This window comes from Pongo pygmaeus, chromosome 2 (assembly GCF_028885625.2).
Source record: "Pongo pygmaeus isolate AG05252 chromosome 2, NHGRI_mPonPyg2-v2.0_pri, whole genome shotgun sequence".
NCBI classification, from domain to species: domain Eukaryota; kingdom Metazoa; phylum Chordata; class Mammalia; order Primates; family Hominidae; genus Pongo; species Pongo pygmaeus.
In genome coordinates this window covers 62982019-63001773 of record NC_085930.1, presented here as the reverse complement: position 1 = coordinate 63001773, position 19755 = coordinate 62982019, and the positions used below count along the sequence as shown (strand labels likewise).

Here is a 19755-nt window from a genome sequence, read left to right as displayed (position 1 = left end):
GTTACTGGTAGAGCAAGAGTCTCCTGACTCCCATAACAGTGCTTCTAACCCTGAACTGCTTTGAAGTTGGAAAGTCAAGCCCAATTAGCATCCCTGGTGGGATGGAGGCCTGGAGACTCAGGGTCTGTCCTGGTTGGAGATTTCAGTAAACATTAAAAATGGGAACAGCAACATAGCTGCTGTATGTTCTGGGTGTTTTGTATATATCACTTCACTAAATCCTCACAGCAACCTAGTGAGGTCTGTACTGTTACTATCCCTGCTTTACTGATGAGGAGATTGAGGCACAGAAAACTTGCCCAGGGTTGTGTAGCTGATAAGTGGCAAAGAACCAAGTTTTGGAAATCCTAGGCAGGCTGGCTGGAGTCTGAGCTCCTCCCAGGTGTTCTCACCTTCGAGAGCTCAGTGTGTCATGGTCAGCAGATGAGGCGCTGAGGTGTAGAGATGAGCAAGTCATAACCCTGCCTTTGTCTGTAGACTTGCTGTGTAGCCCAGGACAGATGCCTCCCCTCCTCTCTGAGCCTTGAGTTGTCCATCTGTGGCATGGGGGTATTGGGCTGCCCAGCTCTAGGAAAGGGTAGCCTTTCTCTGGGTCCCTGGGAAGGCCTGGGGTGTGGAGTGGCCAGCTGGAGCCCCCCGGCCAGCCATTGTTGCCGGGCTCTGTCAGCCGCGGGGTGTGGCCCCAACACTGCCAGGCCCTCCCCAGGGAGGAAGTGTCGGTGTTTACAGGAAATGCAGGACAAGTCCTGGGAGGTGGGTGGAGGAGGGGCAGCCAGCCACTGTGAGCCCTGAAGACATGTGGGGCTGAGGGCGGTGCCTCTCTTCTCACCCTTTGGATGAGGCTTTTCGTTGTTGTGGAAGGAAAAAGTCCCACTTCCCGGGCAGCCCTGCCCTTCCCCGCGCCTCTTCCCACCAAGACTGCCACACCCAGAATGCCTGAACCCCAGGACAGCTGACCCCCTCTGCAGGGAGGCTTCTGGGAGCCGTGGAAACCTGGTGTGCTTTCTCATCCTTCCCTCTGGCCCTCACTGCCCCCACCTGTTAAGTAGGTAACTTGCTGCAGCCTTAACACCACAGGGCTCACTGCCCTCATGGAGTACAGAACCCAAATGGGAGAACCAAGATGCAAAAAGGCCAGGCCAGCCTCATGCAGCCCTGGAACCCATGGGGTACAGGTTAGGCACCTCACTTATACTTCAAAAAGCTTCCTTAAGAAGTATGTGAAAATTAAAATCTTGTAAGAAATGGGCTCTATGTTGATTGTACTAATAGTATATAGGTTATTTTTAAAATTTATGCAAATATATTCTCACTCATAGGTGGGAACTGAACAATGAGAACACATAGACACAGGAAGGGGAACGTCACACTTCGGGGACGGTTGTGGGGTGGGGGGAGGGGGGAGGGATAGCATTGGGAGATATACCTAATGCTAGATGACGAGTTAGTGGGTGCAGCGCACCAGCATGGCACATGTATACATATGTAACTTACCTGCACATTGCGCACATGTACCATAAAACCTAAAGTATAATAATAATAATAATAATAATAATAATAAATAAATAAATAAAAAGAAAAAATAAAATTTATGCAAATAAAAAAGATTATAAATTAACTCATAGAACCTTGAAAGGTACCCACCCATGCAAGTGTAGGACCTAAAGCTTAAGCCCCATTAGCTTAGCTAGTAGTCAGGGAAGGCTTCCTAGAGTAGGAGGTAAGGGTTGAGCTGGCCTTGGAAAGGAGGGGACCCTGGGCCCTGGCTGGTGTGAGAAGTCAGATCAGCTCAGGTCAGCAAACACTCTCCAGGCATCCATTCTCATCTGGGCTCTAGGGACCAGCAGAATCAGATGCAGCCCCTGCCCTCAGGAGCAGCGTGGATTTGTAGGGTTTAGAGCCCTTGGCAAAGGGTGGCATTCCCTGAAAATGCTTCTTCTGTGTTTGGAGTAGAGGAGGCAGATGGAGTTGGGGAAGACCACATGAGTGACATGACAAGAGCACGTGTGCACTATCACGTGTCTGGGTCCAAGTGTGAGGCCCTTCCCTTCTGGGCCTGAGCCTCAGTGTGTCCGTCTCTGTCTGGCCCTGTGCGATGGATTCCCTCTGCGCCCCCATCCAGGCATCCCACTCCTGCCACAGATGATGGTCCTTTTCATGTGCGTCAAAAGGCCTGCGCCCACCTGCCCTACAGGTGCTCTGTGGACACTCCTCTGTGTCCTGGCACCTCTCACACATTTTCATGCCTTGTGGGCTGGGAGTCCTGCTCTGCCCTGGTACTGCCCAGCACAGAGGAGGTGACAGTGAACCGAATGAATGGATGTGTCCAGTGTGCGGGTCCAGCCATGGGCCATCTGCTTGTGGTTTTGTCTGAGAGAGGTTGATGGAAGGGGAATATAGCAGAGTGGACCTTGGGCAAGTCATTTAACCTCACAGAGCCTTAGTTTCTCCAACTGAAAGATGAGTATAATAATAGTGCTTACCTCACTAAGTGGTTGAAAGTGCTTCTAACCCTCACTAAGGTGGTTGAAAGGATCAAACGAGATAGCCCCTGGGACGTGCTCAGCTCAGTGCTTAATAAATGAATAAATACAGTAGAGGTTGTATAGACTCATTGTCAGAGGGGGAGCTCTGAAACCACATTCCCTGTGTTCAGATCCTGACCCTGAACTTAGCCTCTCTGCACCTGTTTCTCCATCTGTAAAATGGGAGTGTTAGTGTCTACAGGATACAGTGGTTGGGAAGAAGCCATAGAGCACCTGGCACATAGTAAGCCCTAAAAACATGCTGGCTTCTGTGTCTGCTGTTGCTGCTGCTGCTGTTGTTAGTATTGGCTGGCTGTGTCTATGTGGAAGGGAGGGGTGGGAGAAGGGGACTGTTATTCAGACCACCACACTTGGAAACCACAGGCTGCCCCTCTCATAGCTCCTGGCAGCTTCAGATGTGGTGTGTGGTTATTAAATTATAGTGTCCTCCGTGAATCTCCAGCTGCTGCATCCTCCCTAGCTGCCTGAGGCAGGAGCAGTGACTCCCCGGCCCTTCCTGCTTCGCCTGTGGTCTGGGTTCCTCTGACTCCCAGAGCGGAGGTTGCAGGAGAAAGATGCGTCTGAGTTTCCTCCTGCTTTGGGCTGGAGTTAAGTGCTCAGGACCCACAACAGTAGAGCTCATCTTACAGATGAGGAAACCAAGGCAGTCCCCACCACCCATCCTTCAGCATCAGCTGAACCTGTGGGAGAACCAGATCCAGCCTCTGGGGTGCTTCTCCCTCTCCCACCCCTGGCCATATTCCTAGTGATTTAAAAGCATGGCCTGGTGAGGAAGGAAGCTCGTTTGTCTCCTAATACTTGTCTGGCCACAGTGTTCTCAGCAGTGGCAGCACCTGTGATGCCATTTCAGCGTGAGCCAGGCACTGTGTTGTGTGTTCAGAGAGACGCCCTTCCCTTGGGTGGTGGGAGGAAGTCACCTCCATCAGCTGGGATGAGATGGGGAAACTGGGATAGGACAGTCATTTGTTGGGCATCTACTGTGTGCACTTCATGGAGGACACAGAAATGCATAGCAAGCCCATGACTGCTACCTTCAAGGAACTTTAATATAGGAACGTAAATTAACTGGAGTCGTTGTAGTAAACTGCAACGGGAGCCCCTCCTGCTGGAGAGTCAGAAGGCTTCTTGGAAGAGGTGGTATTTGGGTTGGACCTTGGTTGGGGGGGGCGGTGGGGGGTGGGAGGGATGGTGTTGGGCAAGTGCAGGGGAGGGTGGGAAGGAATTCTGTAACAGTCTTGGAAGGGGGATAGATGGGAAACTGCAAATGTATGCATGGGCCAGGGAGTTGGTTTGGCTGCGTAGGCTGGTCGGTAATGCCAAAGATGTGGCAGGAATCACTCCAGCAAAATTCCTCAGCTTTGGACATAAAGCCACAGCACATCGTGGTGAAAAGGGCTTCTAGTTCTAGTTCTCTTATTTTACAGATGGAGAAACTAAGGCCCTTGGAGGGGAAGGGGCCCATACTGGTGACAGAGGTGGGACCAGAACCCAGGTCTGTAAGCGTTGAGGAGCTCTGCCTGTTGAATTCAGACTGGCCTTTAGCTCAGACGGACTCTAGTAACATAAAACCAGCAGGTACTGTGTTACACAGGTCGAGTACCTCATTTACAGATGTCGTCTCATCTGATCCCTACATAGACCCTCATAGACCTTGGGAATTTAAGGACTGATATCATCTCCATGTTACAGATGAGGAAACTGAGGCAGGCAGGTTAAGCAACTTACCCAAGGTCATTGGGCTGATAAGTGGCAGAACTGGGTCTTGGCATCAGGCAGTCAGATCCCAAAATGTGTGCCCTTCACCACTGTCCTCTACTGCAGTCCCAGAGATGACCGAAATGTTAGGGACAGTGGTTATGGCTAGGCCAGGCCTGTGAACCAACAGTGTGGCAGAAATGCTGGCTCCAGCCTCTGCTGCCAGTATTACTACCTCAAGTTGCCCAAGGCACTTCCAGTGTCCCAAAGACAGAGCCTGAGACACCATCACACCGGTAGGTTTGTGGCTCTGGCTTACATATTGTTCTTGAATGTTACCTCTTTATGTTATAATTTTATGAGGTTCCTGAAGATCTTCTAAAAGTTTGAATTCCCGCCCTGCCCCGGACTTCTGAGCCTCACTTGATTATCTGAAAATAAAGCCTTCATGGTTGCAGTTATGTTTCCCTTTTTCTCTTTGGAAAAGTAGTGTTTGCTCAGGTTGGGAGGAGGCTGAGATGGAATCAGAAAAAAACAAAATTCTTTGAAAATCATTATAAAGCCACTTCAAACCCACTAGGATGGCTAAGATAAAAAAAAAAAGGCAGACAATAACAAGTGTTGGCAAGACTGTAGAGAAATTAGAACCCTCATACACTCCTGGTAGGAATGTGAAATGATACAGCCTCTTTGGAAGACAGTCTGGTAGTTCTCAAAACATTAAATATAGATTTATCATATGACCCAGCAATTCCACTTCTAGGTATATACCCAAGAGAAAGGAAAATATGTCTATACAAAAATGTGTACACAGATATTCACAGCAGCATTATACATAATAGCCAAAAAGAAACAATTCAAATGTCTATCAGTTGAATGGATAAGCAGTATGATCTATCCATACTGTGGAATATTATTCAGCCATGAAAAAGAATGAAGAGCTGACACATGCTACAAAATGGACCTGGAAAACACACTAAGTGAAAGAATCCAGACCCAAAAGGCCTTATACTGTATGATTTCATGTAATGAAATGTTCAGAATAGGCAAATCCATAGAGACAGGAAGTAGACTAGTGGTTGCCAGCAGCTGAGGGGCCTAGCAGGGAATGAGGTTTCTTTTTGGAGTGATGAAAATGTTCTAAAATTAGATAATGGTGTTGGTCACACAACTCTTTTAAATATACTAATATACTAAAAAGCACTGAATTGTATTTTAAAGGGGCAAATTTCATGGTATGTGACTCATATCTTATTAATGCTGTTATAAAAAGAAAACAAACCCCTCTGAAACCATTGATGCTGCTGCGTTTTAAGAGGAGGGGTGGGGATGTCTCTGGTCAGAAAACAAGGATGAACTTTTGTTTTTACTTAGTGAGAAATGGAAATTGAATTTTTTTAGAAGTCTCTCTTACGGTCATGTTTCTGGGAACCATTACAGTGCTATCCCTTGGCTGACCCTGGGTGCAGGATGCATTCTCTCCGAGAGGCGAGAGGCGTGAAAGGGAGCCTCACTTCAGACACGAGGAGGCACCAGGCAGGCAGTGCTCTCAGGGCCTGGCCCCCAGGCTGTGGGATGTGTGTGTCTGGTCTCAGCACACAGTTTCATATGTCTGGGTGTTTTGTGCTTTGACCCATGGGTCCAGCCTCCACCTCAGTTTTATAGATGTGGAAACTGAGCCTCCCCAGGACAGCCACGACGTAGCCCAGATGACGCAGGGTTTACTGAGGAATCCAGGACCCCCAGTCCTCTTGGGCTCTTTCCACAGTATCACATTTGCGCTGTGCTTTGTCATCGGTGGTCCCAGTTACAGTGCAAATGATAGCTCCATCTGCAAAGATTGCAATGTCCCTGTGAGGACAAGGAAGCATCAGAGCAGAAGGGGTCACCAGGGGAAGTCCTGGAGGGGCTGTTTAGTACTGGGAAGGTGCTAGGGCGCTGAGAGGTGAAGGATTCAGCAAGGGAATGGAGCGAATGTCTGAGGGTTTAGAAATCCCTATCCCGTATCCAGCCCTCCCCTCCGCCCACTTACAAGCTCTTCCAGCTATTCTGCTAATTGGGATACTCATTCTCGCCAGCCTGTCTCCTCCATTTCAAACTTTCCAGCTCCCAGAGAGCTCAGCCCCGAAGCCCCCTTCCCCTCCCTGCTGGGCTGGTGAGCTTCAGAAAGGTCCCAGCCTGTCTCGGAGGGGCTGGAAGAAGTTACGTCTGCAATCTGGCCCCATTCGCATGAATCTCCACACCAGTGAGGATGGAATTTGAGGTTGGAGTGCCCACTGAGAGATTCCCAGGGGAAAAAGCATTCCTTTTTTTTTTTTTTTTTTTTTTTTTTTTTTAACGAGTTATTAGGCCCTTTTGGCTGTGTTCAGAGTTATGGTTCCCAACAAGCGTTACATAGGATGGAATTAAATGGTCAGAGTTGGACAGCACCAGGCCGGGTTACACAGCATTTGTCTCCCCACGTGGAGGCGCGTATCCTCATTTGGAGCCTAGTCCTTTACAAGGACATTTGGAAGGTCGTTTAAGGTAACAGCCTCTGAGCAGCTTTAATTGATAATCCCTTTACAGCACAAGTGGACTCAGAGGGTAGATACAGTCCCAGGGAGACTAGGCAGGGGGTTTAGAACTTGGCCCTTCTGCAGGCTCTTCAGAGCTGGCCAGAAAGGACCTGCTGTATGTCATGCCGTGGCTGCTTTCACCATCGTGTTCTTATTGACTCCCACAGTGAATCTCCATAGTTATCACCACCTTATAGGTAAGAAACAGAGAGGTTGAGTGGCTTGTCTAAGGTCACACAGCGACTCTTTTCTGTGTGATGCCAACATTCTGGGCTACTTGGTCACTAAACTTACAATGCTAACCATCTGGCCCTTTTCCTGTTTTCCCAGAATGTGACTCTCCAGGTAAACTTATTGAGTGGTGGGACCATATTACTCGTGTAATGACCACATGCCCAGAATTTCCTGGAAAGATCCCATTCAAAGTACAACAGACCACTGGTTCTTTATTTTTTGTTGCTTTTCTTTTTACTTATTTATTTATTTATTTATTTATTGAGACAGGAGCTCACTCTGTCGCCTAGGCTGGACTGCAGTGGTGTGATCATAGCTCACTGCAGCCTCGACCTCCTGGGCTCAAGTGATCCTCCTGCCCTAGCCTCCCAAGTAGCTAGGACTACAGGTGTGCACCACTGCACCTAGCTAGTTTTTTAATTTTTTATAGATATGGGAGGTCTTGCTATGCTGCCAGGGCTGATCTCAAAGACTCCTGGGCTCAGGCAATCTTCCCGCCTCAGCCTTCCAAAGTGCTGGGATTACAAGTGTGAGCCAGCAGACCCGGCCCTCTTTTATTTTTTAAATTGACAAATAATAATTGTACATATTCATTAGGTCCATAGTGATGTTTTGATATATGTAATTTATAGATCAGATCAGGGTAGTTAGTATACCATCATCTCAAACATTGATCATTTCTTTGTGTTGGGAACATTCAATATCCTCCTCCTAGCTATTTGAAACTATATAATATATGATTGATAACTGTAGTCCTCCTACAGTGCTATGGAACCCTAGAACTTATTCGTCTTATCTGGCTGTATTTTTTATTCTTTTACAGATCTCTCCCTATCCTCACCTTACTCCTATCCTTCCCAGCCTCTAGTATCCTCTGTTCCACTTTTTACTTCTATGAGGCCAGCTTTTTTTTAGTTTGCACATATGAGTGAGAACATGCAGTGTTTAACTTTCTGTTCCTGGCTTATTTCACTTAACATAATGTCCTCCAATCCCATTCATGTCGCCACAAATGACAGGATTTCTTTCTTTTTTATGGCTGAATAGTGTTCCGTAGTGTATGTATACCACATTTTCATTATCCATTCATCTGTTGTTGGATACCTAGGTTGGTTCTGTATCTCAGCTACTGTGAATAGTGCTGCAGTAAAGATGGGGGTGTAGATGTCTTCTCCATATACTGATTTTCTTTCCTTTGGATAAATGCCCCGTAGTGGGATTGCTGGATCACGTGGTAGTTCTATTTGTAGTTTTTTGAGGAATTTCCATATTGTTCTCCATAGTGGCTCTACTGATTTACATTCCCATCAGCAGTGTAGAAGAGTTCCCTTTTCTCCACATTCTTGCCAGCATTTGTTATCTTGCGTCTTTTTGATAATAGCCATTCTAGCAGGTGTGAGATGATATCTCATTGTGGTTTTGATTGGCATTTCCCTAGTGATTAGTGATGTGGGCATTTTTAAAATATACTTGTTGGCCATTTGTATGGTTTTTTTTTTCGAGAAATGTCTATTCATATCATTTACCCATCTTTTTAATCAGATTGGGTTTTTGTGTGTGTGTATGTTTTTTCTGTTAAGACCTTAGAGTTTCTTATCTATTCTGGATATTAATCACCTGTCGGATGAGTAGTTTGCAGATATTTTCTCCCATTCTGTAGATTGTCTTTTCAGTCTGTTGATGGTTTCCTTTGCTGTGCAGATGCTTTGTTGTTTGATATAATCCCATTTGTTCATTTTTACTTTTGTTGCCTGTGTTTTTGAGGTCTTGGTCATAAAATATTTTCCCAGACCAATGTCCTGAAGCATTTCTCCTATGTTTTCTTCTACTAGTTTTATAGTTTTGGGTCTTACATTTAGGTCTTTGATCCCTTTTGAGATGGATTTTTTTATAGCATGAGAGGTGAGGTTCTAGTTTCATTCCTCTACATACGGATATTCAGTTTTCCCAGCCCCATTTAGACTGTCCTTTCTCCAATGAGTGTTCTTGGCACTTTTGTCAAAACATTAGTTGTCTGTAAATATATGGATTAATTTCTGGGTTCTCTATTTTGTTCCCTTGGTCTGTGCATCTGTATTTATTCCAGTGCCATGCTTTTTTGGTTATTATAGCTTTGTAGTGTATTTTGAAGTCTGGTAATGTGATGCCCCCAGCTTTATTCTTTTGGCTCAGGATTGCTTTGGCTATTTGGGTCTTTTGTGGCTCCATGTAAATTTTAGAATTTTAATTTCTGTTTCTGTGAAGAATGTCATTGGTATTTTGATGGGGATTACTTTGAATCTGTAAATTGCTTTGGGTAAGTATTGTCATTTTTACAATAGTAATTCTTCTAATCCATGAGCATGGAATGTCTATTTGTTGGTATCCTCTTTGATTTTTTTTTTCATCAGTGTTTTATGTTTTTTCTTGTAGAAGTCTTTCACCTTCTTAGTTAAATTTATTTCTAGATTGGGCTTTTCTTGTAGCTATTGTAAATGTAGTATTGTGAATTTTTTTTGTAGCTCTTGAAAAATCATTCTCAGCTAGTTTATTGTTCATGTATAGAAATGCTACAGATTTTTATATATTGATTATGTATCCTGCAACTTTACTGAATTTGTCAGCTCTAAGAGGTTTTTGGTAGAATATTTAGGGTTTTCTATATATAAGATTATGTCATCTGCAAACAGGGACAGTTTGACTTCTTCCTTTCTAATTTGGATGCCTTTTATTTCTTTCTCTTGCCTTATTGCTCTGGCTAGGACTCTCAGTAGTATGTTGAAGAATGGTGGTGAGAGTGGACACCTTTGTTTTGCTCCAGCTCTCAGAGGAAAAGACAAAAGCTAACAGTAAGATGTCAGCTGTGGGTTTATCGTATATGGCCATTATTATGTTGAGGTACTTTCCTTCTGCACCTAATTTATTGAGAGTTTTTATCACGAAGGAATGTTGAATATTATCAAATGATTTTTCTGTCGTTTAAACTCTTGAAATAATGGTTACAAATGTCATCCTTTTTTTTGTTCTAGAGACAGGGCCTTGCCCTGTCACCCAGGCTGCTGGAGTGCAGTGGTGTGACCAGCAGCCTCAACCCCCCCAGGCTCAAGCGATTCTCCTGCCTCAGCCTCCCAAGTAGCTGAGGCTAATAGCTATAGGGATGAGCTACTACATTCAGCTATTTTTTTTTTATTTTAGAGACGGGATCTCACTTTGTTGCCAAGAGTGGTCTTGAACTGCTGGCTTCAAGCGATCCTCCTGCTTCAACTTCCCAAAGTGTTGGGATTAGAGGCTTGAGCCACTGAGCCCTACTGAAATTTCATCCTTTTGGCCTCCAAACTATCTCTCAAGTGTCCTTCCTCACTTAACATACAGCAAAGTTTCAGATCCTTGGTCCTGGTTTGGGGCTTGAGAAAACAGGCACTGAGCCCTGGGCAACTGGGAGACTTCAGCAAGGAAGCAGATATGAAGTTGCCTGTAAGTCGTAAGGTACTGTAGAGATGGGGGCCTTTCTACTGGTTCTGAACCACCCTTAGTGTCAGCTAGAGAGCAGAAAGAGACCAGCTGATGGAAGGATGGGGCAGTCTGCATTTTCATTGTTCTGATGGGCTATTCTGATAAACTTATTTCGTCTGTTGCTGTCAGGCTATGGAAATACCACCACTAGCTAATATCTAATGAGGACCTTCTTTGTGCCACTTCTGAGTGCCTTTGTTGCATTATTTCAATGAATCCTCTAAATAATCTATACCTATATTACTATCACCCCTGTTTTATAGATGAAACTGGAAAAAAAAAAGCTGAGACACGGAGAGATTAAGAAACTTGCTTGAAGTGGCACAGCTGGGATTCCACCCAGGCAGTCTGTCTGAGCTCACCCTCTCCACCTCTGAGGCCAGAGAGTACAGTAAAGTACCCAGAGTACAGTGCAAAGTGCAGGTGAAGAGGGTAGGCTCAGAAGACTTTGCTCTGTACTCTCTCTGGGCTCAGAAGTAATTTGCACTGTACTCTGTCTGAGGCCAGAGAGAGTACTTTAGTCATCTTTGATCCCTCCATGTGTTAGCTCCATGAAGTAGAAGCTGAGCCATAGTTGGTGAGCGAGTGTGAGGGGATGGGTGAGAAGGATGGATGGCTGAGTGAGTAGATGGAAGGATGGCTGGAAGGGTAAGTGGATGGTCAGATGTCCAGTGTCCTGAAGTGGGTGGGTGGGTGGGTACATGGATGGATGGATGGATGGATGGATGGATGGATAGATAGATAGATGAATAGATAGATGGGTGAATGAGTGGATGGGTAGGTAGTTGGGTTAGAGGGCTTTCTCATACGTAATATATTGGTATGCTCAAAGAATCCACCTGAAGATAACACCTCACCCACTTATGATTATAATAGGCATTTTGACTAGAGAGGCTATAGACACTGTACCCTCAGTACCTGTAGTACAGTCTAGAACAGACGGCTCTTAATAGGAATTTTTTTGAATGAATGAAAAACCAGGCAGGCACCAGATAGCTGAAAATATAGAGCCTTACAGGCTTCCTTTGACCATACTGAGCAGAGTACTCATCTCAGAGGTTTCTGTTGGCAGACTGAGGAGATAGATATGATATGTAAGTGTTCCCAGTCTTTTTTCCCAAGGGAAGACATGGTTACTTGCCCAGGACACAGTTCTGCCAGGTCTGTCAGAGCATTTGGGAAGAGGTTAACATCTCTCAGAAGTGTTACCTTGGCCTGTATATGATCAACCTCATAGCAATACCAGAGTCGGTAGGAGCAGCCGTGTTGACAGTCTTGGTTTTAGTATCGGAACGTTTTGATTTGTTTATTTTACTGCTGACTTGTGTTTAAGATAGGGTCTGTTGCTGCCATTTTTTCATTGACTCTGCAAAGGCATTGGATCATACTTGCTCTTTCATGTTGTGGAAGCACATATTTTAAGGACATTTCTAGACCTTTAAAAATGTATTACTATTATTTTTAATTGACAAATCATAATCATATACATTTATGGGGTACAATGTGATGTTTTAGTTTATGTATACGATGTGGCATAATTAAATCAAGATCATTAACATATCCATCGCCTTATCATTTTTATGGTAAGACATTTGAAAGTTACTGTTAGTTGGCCAGGCACAGTGACTCGTGCCCGTAATCCTGGCACTTTGGGAGGCCGAGGCGGGCAGATCGTTTGAGGTGAGGAGTTCGAGACCAGCCTGGCCAAAATGATGAAACCCCGTCTCTACTAAAAAATACAAAAATTAGCTGGGCATAATGGCTTGCACCTGTAATCCCAGCTACTCGGGAGGCAGAGGCTCAAGAATCACTTGAACCCGGGAGGCAGAGGTTGTACTTAGCGGAGATCACATCACACTGCACTCCAGCCTGGGTGACAGAGCAAGACCCCCCAAAAAATAATAAATAAATAAAAAGAAAGAAAGAAAGGTTACCCTTACTCAAGAAAAAGAAAGAAAGTTACTCTTAGTTCTTTTGAAATATATAATACTTATTATTGACTGTAGTCACCCTGCTGTACAGTAGTCTCAAAACCCATTCCTCATGCCTGTTTGAAACTTTGTACCCTTTGATCAACAGTAAAAGCACATTTCTTCTTTTTTTTTTTTTTGTTTTTACAGCTCAGTGTACAAGATTTTATTTAGAGATATATGAATTTGGTTCTGTCATGTGGGGCCCACGTTACAAGTTCCATCTGGGTCCATTACAGCTCGAACCACTCCCCCCAAAAAGGGAAAGAAACTTAAAAAAGGAAATCCACAACTTTTTCCATGTCATTAAGTATATTCATATATAATAACTATAATATATTAGTATGCATTGGAAAGGGGCACTGACCCAAACAATATGTCATGGTCACTACTAAACATTTACAATTCTTAGTGAACAGAAATTCAAAACACAGGAGGGCGTCAAGGGAGGAGGGGAAGTGCATCTGGGAGCAGGGAATGGGAAGAAACGCCCAATGACAGGAGTGGGACTGGCTTGGCTTTTGGCAGGGAGTGAGGCCCCACAAGTCCACATTTTGATCCCCTATTTATGCCGTGGCTGTGGCCCACAGGAATGTCTTGTCCATGGACCGTGGCCCAATGGCCCCATCAGTAAGTCTGGTTTGTCCACTCTCTGGGCTTCAAGGGGGCTTCCTTTAAGTGTTGAGAGCCTGAACGTCTTTCACTTTCCTGAAGGCAGGAACCAGCACATTTCTAATGGTGACTTATCCCCATTTGTTGTACTCATAATTCCTAAATAGGACAGTGAAATAAATGAGCCAGAAATATCAGAGCGCCTGAATCTTTGCCCCTAAAACATCTGTTTTAGTGATCTTTCCGGAAAACAGAATCAGATAAAGAAGTAGAATGAGAAGAGGGCCATCTGCATGGGCTCCACGACTGCCATTGCTGAGGCTGAATTGAGGATCAGAAGTAACCAGGTTCATCTGTGAGGTCTGTGCACCTCCAGTGTGAGCAAGATAACTTTAGTCAAACACATGATTATAATTAAATAATTATACGGTTTAAAGTGTTAAAAGAGTCTGGGTGTGGTGGCATATACCTATAATTCCAGCTACTGGGGATGCTGAGGTTGGAGGATTGCTTGAACCCAGGAGTTAGAGTCCAGTGTGGCCAACATAGTGAGACCCCTTTTTTACAAAAAAAAAATATTAAAAAATTAGCTGAACATGGTGGTGTGTGCCTGTAGTCCTTAACTACTGGAGAGGCTGTGGTGGGAGGATTGCTTGAGCCCAGGAGGTCGAGGCTGCAGTGAGCTATGATCATACCAGTGCACTCCAGCTCAGGCAGCAGAGCAAGACCCTGTGTCTAAAAATAATAATACATTTAAAAATACAGTGTTAAAAAGAATACACCGTATGACCTCACAGGTATTATCAGTTAGGATGAGGCCAGAGTTGGTAGCAAGTGTTATAAATTAGTTGACTTAAAGAAAACATGAGGCAAATGATAGAACAGCTGGAGGCAGCAACGGCCACGCTGAAGATGGGAGTGGCTTGGGTTTGGGAAGCACAAAGACAGGAAAGGACAGGAGAATACAGAGCTGATCGTGAAGAAAGCTGATGTTTATTGAGTTGTCATGTGTTGGGCACTATTCTGAATGTCTGATGTTATGTAACTCACTGTGAATTGAGCACTGCTGAGGCTTGGAGAGGTTAAACACAGCCAACAAATAGCCAAGCCAGAATCTGAACCCAGAAAGTCTAACTCAAGAGCATGAGCTCTCATCTCCGCACTCCACTGACTTTCAGAAGTAAAATAACAAAAGCAAAGGCCCACCCAAGACCCAACTCCACATATCAGTGCAGTGACAGGCCCTGACTGCATCTGCTTTCAGGTCTCTAAAAGGGACCAAGCACAGAGAGAGGCACCTTCAGAGGCAGCGTATGTCAGCTCAGATTTGCCACGTGACCTCGAGCTATCTCCTTCCCCTCTCCAGGGGTTTGGCTTCCGTGAGCCCTCTCCCCCGTATCACCCATGGCTCTGACTCATGGAAACCACCCCCTGCTTGGCTTGAGGCAGAGTCCCCAGGTTCTGTGATGCCCAGCAGCATCTGATGCTGGGGAGACCACAGCAGCAGCAGCAGGAGCTGAGGGCGCCCACCTTGCCCTCCCCAGGTCCCACAGGCTTGCTGGACAGGCTGAGCTCTTGGGGCCAAATCCCAGCAGCCCTGGAATACCCCTGAAGAAGTTAAGCCAGGGGACAGCACGATCAGTTTGGGTTTTGAGATGGTCACTATGGCCACTGGGTGGAGAACAGATTGGGTGACAGCCAGGGTGAAGTCAGAGAGCTCAGGAAGGCACCAGTTACAGATGTTCAGGCAGGAGGTGGCCTGGCCAGCAGAGGCTGTGCTAGAGATGCTAGATGTATGGTTGGGAGGTATTTGAAGGTAAGCCTGACGCTCACGTAGTGGCTGTGCTAGGAGACACTCAGGTTTCTGGCTTTCTGCCTGGCATGCACCTTTCTTTTGGATGTGGAGGAGTGATAGGAGTGCTGCTAACTGCTGCATCCCTCATCCTTACTGCTTATCCTGGATAGAGCACCACCTGCTCTTGCTGCCCGAGGTGGCTGTTTCTCTCAGAAGGAGGGCAGGACTCCACTCCAAGTCTGCTGGAAAAAGGGTTGCAAATTGATGCAGGCAGCTCTGGAGGGAGGGGAATGAGGGCTTTGTGAGACCAGTCCATGCAGTCACTTTACTGAGCCTGATCTGAGCTCTGCTGAGAAGGTGAGTTGTCCCTGACTTTTAGGCTGGGGACCGCTCCTCAGTGGAGGGAGCTGGTGGCCCTTGGGAGCATGGTGACTTGCAGCGGAGGTGGAGGTGACCCTGGGACAGGAGGGAGGCTTTGGCACACCTCAGCAAGCCTGGCGGGGTGTTATTTCTTTGTATACCTTGGTAGTAGGTATGTGGCTTGTTGTAAAACACCTCATCATTTGAAAGAGAAGGCCAAAAAGCAATGTTTTTGAAAAGGAAGAAGAAAGAGGTCTGACCAGAGGGTAGCCTGTTGGCTAGTAGGTTGAGTCGTGGCTCAACTTTGGTGAGGACTGGGTTTGCCTCTGTACACAAGTGTGTAGCCACAGTCCCCACCTCCAACCCATTATGTCAGTGGAGGCCCAGGCAGAGACAGGCCACCTTGTCCTTGCTCTTCTGGCCCTATAGCCCCTTGTGGAGCAGGGGACCCTACTCTGGCCTTGGCAGAGCCCCAAGCTGCTTAGGCTACAGGTACTCTGGGGTTAGGTTCCTGCGGTTCTGGCTCCTATGAAAGATACTTGAGGAGCTCCAGGATAGGCTCCTAGCTCAGCTATTCCTTAAGGCTGTTTCTCCTCCCCTGATGTCCCCCACCCGCCTCACTTCCCCCTGCCTGGGCCAGGGCCTGAGGGAAAGCTTGGCCCAGGCAGTCCAGGAAGTGGCTGCTCCCTTCCGTCCTGCCATCCGTCAGTCATTCCAGTATCTCATCCAGGCATTCCCAGAGGGCAGGAGTATTTGGTAAGGATTTAATAAGACCAAATTTTGAGTAGGAAGAAAGGTTTTGTGAGTTGTCTGGGGCCGCATTGCCAATGGCAAGAGGGAGCCACTGAAGGTTTTTGGGCAGGAGAAGGGCACAGTCTTTTGTGGAATAATCAGTCTGTTGTGTAGCGAGAAGGGCTGAGAGCCCCCGCTGTGGGGATCACAGTTTGTGATTGTGCATGAGTTGTTCACCTTTGAGGACAGGGACCATGTCTGCTTCACTCACCAGTGTTTTACTCGATGCCTAGCCCATGCCTGCTTAAAGCAGACAATCAGTAAGTATGTACTGACTGCTATGTTCATTATTTACCGGCAACGCCTGTGGAGAGTAGTCACAGGCATAGAGATATGAGACTGTCACACCTAGATGAGCTGTGATGCTCACAGCACCTGCCAAGAAGGTGAGACAGGTATCCTTGTTGCTATGCAGCTGAGTGGGAACTAATGCCCTGAGCTATGTCTTGTCTGCAATCTAGCCGATGGCAAGGCCGGGACTGGGGGCTGGAACACACGTCCTGGATTCTGTCCACCACATCATTGCATCCCTTACTCAGGCCCAGAGCACATGGCCACCTTAAGGACTAACCCTGCTGCCTGACCAGGCCAGTCCAGATCCCAGACCACCCAGATTCAACATCTCCTGCCCGCATCCTGAGTTATTCGGGCCTTCCTCTGGCAGGGGAGCCTGCCCCCTGTCTGCAGGGAAGTGAGTCTGTCTTAACGTGTGCAAAGGCACTGGGCAGCAAGAGCCTGGTGTGTTCAGGGCTCCAAATGGAAGCCAGTGTGGCTGGGGTGGGGAAGTAGGAAGTTTGTGCCTGAGTCTTACTACTCATTTTCTGTCCCCATGACACGAATGGGACCCCTGGTAGGTTCACTTTGCCTGTGCTAAACAAAAAGCTCTAACCCTTCTTTCCCCTGCTCTGACCCAGCGCCTACACAGAGCCCTACAAAGTCTGTCCCATCTCGTCGGCAGCCCCCAAAGAGGACCTTACGTCAGATGAAGAGCAGAGAAGCTCGGAGGAGGAGGACAGTGCTTCAAGAGACCCCAGCCTCACCCACAAGGTAGGGCACCCCATAGGTAGGCCGTGGGCATCGGAGATGTGAGGGTGGAGAGATGGCTGTAACAGATCTGCTCCTTCCCTTGGTGCGGAGGGAGCTGTTTGCAGATAGCTGGCCCCAGCTGGATGCAGGGGCTGAGACACGCAGCATCAGGGCTCTAGGAAGCATCGCCTTCTGGGGACCGGCCTCGGTGATGCAAGGGCAACTGCTCATGCCTATATCCACTGGAGTCTGATGAAGTTTGGGGCTTTCTGGAGCCTTTGTGGATGATGTGGAATAGAGCTGCCTGATTTGAATGAAGACCAGCCTAGCTTCTAATGACCTTGGACACCCTGGGCCTCAGTTTCCTCATCTGTGAAGTGGAAATCATGAGGGTGAGATGTGTTAAAGGCTATAAGGGAATTTTGTGAACTGAAAACAGTTTTAGATGACAGCTGGTTTCCCTGGCCCTGCAGCAGTGCTGTGACGGGATGGAGTTGCTGGAGGGAGGTTGCTGTCTAGAGGCTGATGGTGAGTTGGGGGCCACGTCACAGTGAAGACGCAGACCTCATTGCTGGGCATGGGTGCATCAGTGCTGATGGGGGTAATATACGCTCTCTATTGGACACTCATGGTGAGCCGGCCTTCACCCACTCACTGACAAAATCTCAGCCCTTCCATACACCCCTTCTTGGAGTCATGAATCTCTTCCCACAATGTACATTTGCAGAAACGGGCAGAGGTGAAGAACGGGCTTAGGGCACGTGGCTGGTAGGTGGCATCCCAGGAAACATCACGGGTTGATATGGGGCTCAGGCATTTGTTCTGCGGGGGACACGACCACTGCAGGGAAATGGGCTAGGAAGGGTGAAATGCCCCCACCCACCCCACCCATCTTCCAGGCCATGCCTGCATGTTGAGAGGTGACTGGAGAGGCAAAGAGTGAAGCGCCCCCTTTGCCCGCTTCCCAACAGACCTCAGCACCTTTTTCTGCACCTGCCTCCCACTCCCCATCATCCTCCTCTTCCAAGCCTAGGTTAGTTTTGCTACATTGACTAAAGACCATTGCAAGTGGATGCACTCAGCACAGGTGCCTGACACTTACCAAGCATTGGCAAATGGGGATGTCTCATTTTCTCTCCACAAAGGTGATTTCTTTTAAAAATCCATTGATCTCTCTGGACTGTGTTTTCATAAAGTTACCTACCAAGTGCTACAGGAGCCCTCAAGAGAGTTACTCCCCTCTTCTCCTGCCTTTTCCCCCGCAGTCCCTTCTCTCTCCAGTGGCTCCTTCACACCCTCCCCGTCACCTTCCTCTCTCATTCATCTCCCCACTGCCTTTTCCTCTCTAGGTACTGAGCCATGTATCTGGCACTGTCCTGAGGTTGTCCATGTTTGTCATCTCCTTGACTCCTTACAACAACTTCAAAGTTGGCACCATTATCCCTGTTTTACAGTTGAGGATGCAGGTTCTGAGAGGTTAAGTAACTTGCCCAAGGCCACACAGCTAGTGAATGAAGGGGTCAGGTCTCAAGCACAGCTCTGGCTGGCTCCAAGTCCAGTGTTGTCTATCACTGTGGGCCTTCTCTGACCCCTCCACTCCTCCTCCTCTCCCAAGAAGGAATGTTGTCTCCTTGTGGAGAAGGGAGGAGAGCCTTGAGTTAGTTGTGCCCATTTAAAGATGATTTTGGCTTTTCTGGGCATCCCTGAGGTCATGCAATCTGGGAGCAGAAAGAGATAGTTGCCATCAGAGACTTGGTCCCCACCCTGAAACCAGGAATTGGGTACTGGCTGCAAGAACGTCGGAGGGCTGATGGAGCAGTGGAGCCCACCGTGTACAACTCTCTGTACCTCAGAGTCTCCCCCCGCCTTGTGATGTACCCCACCACGGTCACTGAGTTCTCTGTTAAACCCTCCTCTGGGACCCCCCACATCTCTTCTTCCGGCTGTGTCACTGCAGGCCAGTCATTCCCCATCTCTGAAAGAGAGCACTAATAGTAACTGCGGGGCAGTGGGAGGGTTGAACGAGAACACAAATGTGAGAGTGCCGGCCATACAATAGGGGTGTAATAATTATCTATTGTTTCTGAATCCTTGAGACAGAGGGGGAGTATGGGAAGAGAGGGCCTGTCCTGCTCAGGACCATTCTAAAGGTGTGAATGTGCAATTCTGGGGCCCTGGACATTGCCTATTACCCAGGATCTGGTCTCCTGGCCACTGCTTGGACACTTCCAGGAATAAGGAGCTAGCAAGAGGTAGGGCAGCCTAGGGACTAAGAAGTTCAGACTCAGCTTTGTCCCTTGCTGGCTGAGTGACTTGGGCAACTTCCTGACCACTCTGCTCGTAGGATTCCCCATCTGTAGGGTTGGGATAGTAGTAATAGTACCTGCTTCAGAATAGTTACGAAGGTAAATAAGTCTATGGAGACCTAGAACAATGCCTACCACTCAGTAAAAAAGCATACAGACGTCAGAGCTTTTGATTGAGACTGGAAGCCTGAACAGGGAAGCAACCTGCCCAAGTTCAACCGGGACTCAGCAGTGACGCACTGGGGTTATGAGGCTGGGGCAGCCCTGCCTTGGACAGGGGTCCTTCATGTGTCCTGCGGGGGCCAGAGCCAGGCAGAGCCTGTGGCCAGCCAGAGCAGGGCCAGGGTCAGAGGCAAGAGCATCCGGTCA

At 47.3% G+C, this 19755-nt stretch overlaps 1 protein-coding gene across 2 annotated transcripts in view; it reads left to right on the top strand.

The window, feature by feature from the left end:
• Positions 1-19755, top strand: part of FGD5 (FYVE, RhoGEF and PH domain containing 5) — a 124725-nt gene that overhangs the window by 36343 nt on the left and 68627 nt on the right. For both annotated transcript variants that reach the window (XM_054482248.2, XM_054482247.2), the window contains exon 3: positions 16969-17101. In XM_054482248.2, the coding sequence (XP_054338223.1) occupies positions 16969-17101 (133 nt within the window). The remainder of the gene's footprint in view (positions 1-16968; positions 17102-19755) is intronic.